This window comes from Convolutriloba macropyga, chromosome 7, assembly GCF_964194025.1.
Source record: "Convolutriloba macropyga chromosome 7, txConMacr16.3, whole genome shotgun sequence".
Lineage (NCBI taxonomy): Eukaryota > Metazoa > Xenacoelomorpha > Acoela > Convolutidae > Convolutriloba > Convolutriloba macropyga.
In genome coordinates, this window is record NC_134474.1 from 55510050 (window position 1) to 55518052 (window position 8003).

At 37.2% G+C, this 8003-nt stretch overlaps 1 protein-coding gene across 1 annotated transcript; it reads right to left on the reverse strand.

Moving 5' to 3' along the window:
* Positions 1–836: 836 nt before the first annotated feature.
* Positions 837–7269, reverse strand: LOC142343169 (uncharacterized). The gene is made up of 4 exons (XM_075394870.1): positions 6698–7269; positions 4517–4671; positions 1885–2240; positions 837–1381 (listed from the first exon to the last, which is right to left on the reverse strand). Exons 1-4 carry the CDS (start codon positions 7236–7238, stop codon positions 952–954), a joined length of 1482 nt encoding a protein of 493 aa, XP_075250985.1. The 5' UTR covers positions 7239–7269; the 3' UTR covers positions 837–951.
* Between the last annotated feature and the right edge of the window lie 734 nt (positions 7270–8003).

Sequence of the window (8003 nt, forward strand, 5' to 3'; positions counted from 1 at the left end):
GACAAACACTATCCAATTGAAATAATCTATGTTAAACATAAATGTACAGCATAGAAAAAGAGCGCGAAAATCATTAACCCTAGATAACTAGATTCTCGGCTTGTTTTCAGAGGAATACTTCAAGTGCAGAGAGGTCATTCTTGGTAGCAACCATAACTAAGGCGTTTAGAAAGTTTCAGATACAAACGAGGAACGTCCCATGTGATATTGTAACAAGCTAAAGCATATCCACGGACATCTCAAAGAGGGCTTTATAGGTTTCCCCTGTTTCTATTTTTATTTCATTTTTTGAGCTTAACGGTGTAAATACAAGATTGTTTTGCAGAACAGCTGCCCTGTTAATGTGTTCGAATGAAACTAGCTTGAGTCCAAAAAAAAATCCGCAAAACGATACAAACACGAGGAAGTCAGTGTCACGAAAAAAAATTGACGAAAAACAAAATCATAGCCCCGAAGAATTCCGGAAAAGAATCGAAGAGTTGTATTTGTCAAAAGGATTTTTCCAGAAAGTGCCCATTCCTACCTGTGAAATCATCATTTAAAGCATTTAAGCTAAGGGCTCAACATCATAATGTCAACATCTCAAAATCTGCCGCATGTGAACAAAAAACTTGCCCAAGATAAGCAAAAATTGTTCAAATAAGGTTTTACTTTTATTAAAATTTAAAATCGCACGCAGCATCAAACCTAGTATGAATAACTTCTTATATTTTCTGAGTATTATCGAGATTTACGAAAGTTGAGAAAGCCCGACTGACTATTATACTCCTTTTCATTTTCTATTCTTTCATTTCCCTTATTATACTCCTCTTCCTTTTGATATACAAAACAAACAATAAATTTAAATATTTGATATTTTATGAGCACTCATTATCAGCACAAAAAATGAGTCCAGCTAAACTAGAAGGTTATGTACAGATAAAAAATATCAGTCAAATGAGAAGTGAAGTTTCAAAGAAGTTCATTCGATGGAATAATTGTGACTCTAGCTTTTCCATTAGCTGACTTCTTGTGCATAATAGCCACTTTATTTCTCATCAAACCCAAACCCCAAATATTGTCCAATCTAGGTGAACAGGAAAACGTGTTCACATTTTTCGTGATCTGAAATCTCGTTTGTGAACTGTCGCTAGCTCTGTTCAGAACAACCACACAGCCAGCTGTGTTGTCAGGAAATGAACCAATCAGGATGGTTTGCCTGTTGAGCAATAACACCCGCTTCGGTTTGTCAACCATGATTTGTTGGAATAGGGTCGCAGTGTTGTCACGGTGGTTCACCACAACTATTTCGATGTAGGATAGATGTTCGAAGCATGACGTAACAAGAGACTGTTGAGACCCATTGGACGTTGCATCAGAATCATAGACATTCACCGAGAAGCTAAACATCACATATCAACTCGATATCGAATACAACAGCAATAAATTTTTCAAAGGTTACCATAGCTTTGAGACATCGGATCAATTGTTCAAGGAACGATTTAAAAACTGATCTGAGGGTTTAAGCACTGCCTAACACAAAACTTAGTATAGAATTAACTCATACGCTGAGACTGAACAATCCTGAATCAGAGAAATTGCAAACATTGGGCCAGTACAGTATCAGAGTTGATCATGTCCTATTTTTTCTTCACACAATTTGTTGGATATTTCTATACAATAGTCGAAATTCTCTGTGATGCAATCGGTAAAAATGTCAGCACCAAAAACAGATTTCCTTTTTACAATCATTGATTAAGACTTCGTAACGCGTTATCCGTCAATCGTGCTTCGCCGTATCTTTCTCAATTGGCATTGAAATAATGCTTTAAACTTGAACAAATAGAAACACTGCTGCTCTGTCGTAAATGCTCTTGTTCAGTAGTTCCATTCAATTACACTCACCAATTCTGAGACATGACAGGAAGTGACGTTTCTCCTTTGAAGAGATGCAGCATTCCGTCTGCCTGGACCACGAAAAACAGATTCTCATTCCCAACCAATTGACCATCGAAAGTGGATGCCACACAAGCTATCCCAGGAGCTGCAAGCAGAATCTGTTCCCTGGTCACTCCAGTATCAATGTCAAAAGTCAACAGAATTATCTGGAAGATGTATTGCACGGTCTCGTCTTCATAGGCACCGAATAGAAGGCTCGATTTTGATAACATCTTGACCACTTCTGGTTTCTTGGAAACAGGCAGAGTTGCAATCGGAGTAACTGAAGTGTTCCTCTCATCCACATTGTAAAATCCAATCGCCTGCCAAATGTGCGTTATGTAAGTTATAAAGTTATATGCGTTAATAACAAATTTTCCCACATTTCTGCTCATACCACCAATAATTCAACAGCATATACAATGGACTCACTGATATGCCAGAGGAATTGCAAAAAGCTATGGACTATACATTACCCTAGTTGAGCTTACAGGGATATCTTGTAAGATCTTGCAAGACTCTTGTACCAAATTGTATAATCTTACAAGAGTCTTGCAAGATTCTTACAAGATCTTACCAAATAGGCGTGTAAGCTCGACTAGGGTAATCACAATTCACATTGTTTTCTTGACGATATTTTAATTGCGAGCAGAGGGAATGAACAAGAACCTCTCAAACCAGTAGACAAACGTCTGAAACGATTAAATAATGAAAATTCGGGGATAAATCTTCCTAGATGTCATTTTGATTTTCACAACTAATTGTTTACAAATTGGAGAAACCCGAAAGAGTAAAAAAATCCGGCTCCACAAATTGTTTAGAAATTTCAAAAAGTCGAACATCAACAAAACTGCTAGCTCCTCAATTCCTCCTCTGTCACAAAAACCAAAAATATGAGCCAAAAAATAATAAAAACCTCGAAATCATTAAAACAGTTGGACACGCATTAAAAACAAAGCTCCAGCTTAATATCTTAAAATCCAGCCACCAAACAGTTCCAAGGCTGACACTGTAGAATAGTGATATTAATTCGATAAAAAAACGTGAAATTAAAAGCAAAAAAACAGCTTTGAAAACCATTACGTGAAAAAAGATGAGGCTGACTTTTGTTGTAGCTAGTTTGAGCATAAGGAGGCTAGCCTCAAGGGGCGAATATAAAAGCTGGTGATGGGTAAAGTGTATGTGTTGGGTGGGGGTGAGCATGATTGAAAACATGAATATCTGCGTTTTCAAGCGTTCATCGGGAGCCTCTATACTAAAGCTCAAAGAGCTGCTGCTTACAGATGTGATACAAATTTTTATCTAGTTTTTTAAACCGAAAAGTCAAGTTAAATAGTTTAAGCGAGCAGAAAAGAAGGTTCCAGAATTTTGAGCTAAAATTATAACAGTCCGCCCAAAATTTTATCCAAGACAAAAAATAACATTCACGAAAATTACTTCGAGCTTATTGGGAGCAACAAAAATATTGTTTGTTCTCTCTTTTAAGTGCGTTTGAGCATGCAACAACTTTTAACTTCAACTTTTGACATGAATCAAACGTTCGAAAAGTATATCAAATGCTAGACTTCGAAGTTACTAGGAATGGCCTACACAAAATATTCAGAAAAACAAAATTAGAAACGCCGCACGTGAACAAAAAATCAGTATCAAAAATGAAAATTTACTTAAAACTTTTTTCCCTAGTTAAAAATTTAAAGCAGTTTTCACATTAGATAAAGGCATGGTTTGAAAAAAGTAAATATTGATCAATTTTTTTGTGAAATTAAACTTTACATGTTGGTGAAAAACGCAGTAGAGCAATAGCAAAGAAAATTCCAGTAATGTGATATTTGCAATTTTTGAAAGACAGAAGAAGAGCTTGTTCAAAAAAAAGATTCTTGCTGCTGAAGTGGAAACTACACTTCTGCAAAATTGCCTACAAAAACTAGCGCTATTGAAGTAAAAAAAATACCAAATGATTTGGGGGGTTTGGCTACACGGGGCCCTTACGGCCTGAACGATGTGCAGGGTTGGGGATAGGGGGGGGGGGGGGTGGTGTGAAGTGAGAGGGGACTGATGTAGGGAGGGGGTCAACCTTTAAGAACTGTCCTTCACACCATAAGTTTAAGTCTCCAAAAGAATTTCTGTGAATCGCATACTTGGAGACTAGTGAGCTGAAAGGCTCTAAGAGCACTTAATGCCCACTGGCCGCTACCTGAGTAAATGAATCAAAACCTTAGCATACGCTTTTGCGGCTTCAGCGTTTAAGAGTTTCAAATCAATTGTGGTCGCTACAATTTAGTTCGACTCAAAGCACCATTTCTCTAGAAAACTGACACATTTACGAATTTCAGACTTATTACTTTATAATTTCAATTGAACATCATATTGTTCTGATACTACCACGCAATGAGAAGGTTCTAGAAAACCTACAAATACATAATTAGAAAATCTTAGCAAAATAGTATGACGTTTTCTGAGCATACAAAATTTATCATGGTTTTCATCAAATTTAACTTCGATAAATTTTTTCTTCTTGCAACGATGCTGCTACTGACGTCACAATCATTTATTATTAATTTCTGTTTGTGAAATTTGACATCGTTCCAAAACTTTTTACCTTGTTGTCGGCAATCACAATGAATTCATCAGTGGCGGTTAGATCAGAACAGTGTCTGGAGACAATCTCCACTTCCACACCTCCATCGACACTACCTGCCACATCTATTTCTGGCAGTAGTGGAGGTGGAGAGCTGGCTCTTCGAACAGACACTCCTAACAAACGCAACTTAGTTCATAGCATCGATGCATGAAATAGTTCAAACAATGCTTGCCTTTAAAACTGACGACTTAATTATTCTGAGATAATAAATTTTGCACAAAATCAGTCAGGTTCTTGCAGGCAATGACGGAAGGGTGTCAGGACAATATACCCAATACCATAATACCCAATGCCATAATACCCAATTCCAAAATACCCAATGTGCCAAAATACCCAATGCCAAAATACCCAATGCCAAATTACCCAATGCCATTATACCCAATTAAATTATACCCAATGCCAAACTACCCTATTTATAATTTAATAGTTATAATCTTGAAATTAAGGTATAATCCCACAATTAGAGTACCAGTCTACCATTAAATTCAAATTAACTAATTAGACGCAATTTAAGTAAACAAGACGCAAAATTATCACAGAAACTGAATTGTTCAAAGAAACTTGACTCGTTATTCTAGTCTTTAAACTTGGCCAAATATAGACGCTAAACATGAGCGAAATAACTTGGGGTACGTCCCAACAGAACCGATTAACTTTAATCCTTGATGGACATGAGTTTCAAAAGAAGTTAGAAACAAAAACTACTACGCATTGGAAATGCTCAAAATGGAGCTCTTATAAATGTAAAGTTACGGCCATTACCACTGGAAAACAATTACTATCCAAGAAAAACGAGCACAACCACGAAATTGTTCCGGGACATGTACAAGCAAAACAGATCATTGGTCAAATGAAGGAGACAGCGAGAACGGAACAGAACCCAGTAAATAACATGATAATTGCCAGCAGTCTGTTACCAATCGGGTCCGATATTGCAACGCAGCTGTCTTTGCCTACCAGATCTGCTATAAATCGGACACTAAACCGCCAAAAAGCATCCGAGAACTTACAGGAGCTGCCAATTACAGACAGACATTTCGAAGTGCCCGCCAAGTTTAAAGAATTCTGCCTTTACGACACGGGAACAACTGACAACGAGAGAATGCTGATTTTTGGAACACACGAAAATCTAGAATCTTTGAAAACAAACAATGCGCTTTGGCTCTGTGACGGAACTTTCTTTCCGTCAATGCGCTTTGGTTCAATGCGCTTTGGCTCTGTGACGGAAGTTTTTTTACAAAAAATTGAATAAATTTTTTGTAAAAAAACTTTACTCAAAAACTAGAAGAGCTAGAGAGCTGATAATTTGACAGTAGAATTTCTGTGTGGGGTACTTTTCTACCTTCCACTCCCCATGCACTCCCAACACCACCCATAGCTGGTATCGGCAGGTTTTCCTGACTTCTTCCCAGTTTTTTAGTTTCCAATCTTTTTATTAAGTCAACTTTTAATTTTTCGTGAAAATTTTTTAATCGCCGGAATTCGAACCTCCGCCGTGTTTTTTGTTGCATGCATTAACCGCTGCGCCAATTCCGCTTTGATGTTTGCAGTGATATTTTTGTGATCTTTTATGTGTTAAGTTTAAACAAATTTAACCTAAAAAGCGATTTGACCTAAAAGGCGGTTTGACCTAAAAGGCGGTTTGACCTAAAAGGCGGTTTGACCTAAAAGGCGGTTTAACCTAAAAGCGGCATTTCAATTGTCAAGTTGTTTGTTCTCTTTTATGTTTTTCTGTGCAAGCGTTCTAAAAGTTGACGTCATTTCTTTAAAGCACAATTAGGCCATACCATTTCGCCTTTGAACTTAAAATGAGCATTCTTTATCAAAGTTAGCATCAAAGTGATTATTGTTATTATTACGATTGGGTATATTGGCATTGGGTATTTTGGCATTGGGTATATTGGCATATTGGGTATAATGGCATTGGGTATTTTGGCATTGGGTAGAATGGCATTGGGTATATTGTCATGTAACCGACGGAAGTATTAGCAATTATCTATTAACTTTAATAGCAATTAATTAGCAATTAACTATAAATTGTTGCTAACGGAATATACTCACTCCTCGAATTATTTGCATTAATCAGAAGAAATCAAATTTATTCACTCAATCATTGATTCTAAGTTGCAAAACTCATACCTTGAAAAGGTAAGAATCGATTTGCAAAATCATGCTGTAAGCTGGGAGATGCTGAACTATTTGACCCGGATACCCCACTTCTGACAGCCGAGCTGCCACTTTTCATTCCAGAGGCGTGACCAATAACACCGGAAGTTTGCTCATGTTTGATTCGTTTTGGAACCGCTCCAGAGCCAACAGCGGAAACCCTCTGAGGATCTGCAGTCGGTGGATCGACAACGAATTCATAATCATTATCTCCAGGAACATGATTAGTTTCCGTTTGAGGAGTGATCTCACGAAACTCCGATTCGAGACGCATTGCATTCCTCAATTGAGACGCCACTTTCTTCTCCGCAATTGGAGCAACTTTGCTGAGAACATCACGTTGGAAATCTATTTCCTCGACCGCCTTTTCTATCGAAACGTCATCTAAGATGTTTTCGTATTTTCTTCGATAGCAGTTGCATGCTTGGTCGACCAGTCGAAGAAGAACTTCCCGGCGCTTGTCAACTTCAGCTTCAATCAGTTTATCAAACGCTGTAGTTTCACCTTCAGCCATAATAATTTTTTATATCTCTCACATTCAGTTCAAATCTGAAAGGAGTCAACAAAATTCATTATAAAGATTTCATTTTAAAGTTTTTCCTTGAGTTAGGCGTCCTCCGTGAATAACACTCAGAAAGGTCCTCGATCGGATAACATCAATTTCAATAGACTAACGACTAGCCTCCAGGTGGCCTCCAATAATACTTGACTGAAACACTATTGCACCATCCTGTTAAATGGCATCGACGGATCTCTTTTTAAGTTCACTTGAGAAAATGTAACTGGGCAGTAAAATTGACTCATTGCACGATTTAAAATCACTGCGCCATATATTACCTTTCAAATACGTTTTGGACATCAGGTAAACAACTTACAGCAATTGTCTCAACTTCGACACTGCGAATTCAGTTATCTAAAAACTGTTTCTTTGCAAAAGCTGTAAAATCATTCAATTTTATCAGATGGAATACTTCCGGCGGCGAAGAAATTTGCTCAGTAAAACAAAACAACACCACTACCCAAAATTTCCACCAAATTAAGATCATCTTATGGAACCCAATCATGGATATACTTCAGGATTCCTTCAGTGATTGCAATAATCTACCAAATTGATTAGAAAAAGGTAATTGTGCAATCAATTAAATCTTCTTTTTAATAACTATCAATTATTCTTTGCGAACACACATTCCAAAGGTATCTGTTATGTGACTGTGACCTAGTTTTTTTTCTTAAAAATCAGATTAAAAGAACAAAAACCAAGCAAACACACAGTTTCGGA

Bases quoted from the DNA above. Each gene is read 5' to 3' on its own strand.
- LOC142343169 (XM_075394870.1), bottom strand. From the start codon at position 7,238: ATGGCTGAAGGTGAAACTACAGCGTTTGATAAACTGATTGAAGCTGAA. The intron at 2,241-4,516 runs GTAAAAAGTTTT...CACATTTGGCAG, and splicing joins TTGTGATTGCCGACAACAAG to GCGATTGGATTTTACAATGT. The intron at 1,382-1,884 runs GTGAGTGTAATT...TGTGATGTTTAG, and splicing joins CCTGTCATGTCTCAGAATTG to CTTCTCGGTGAATGTCTATG.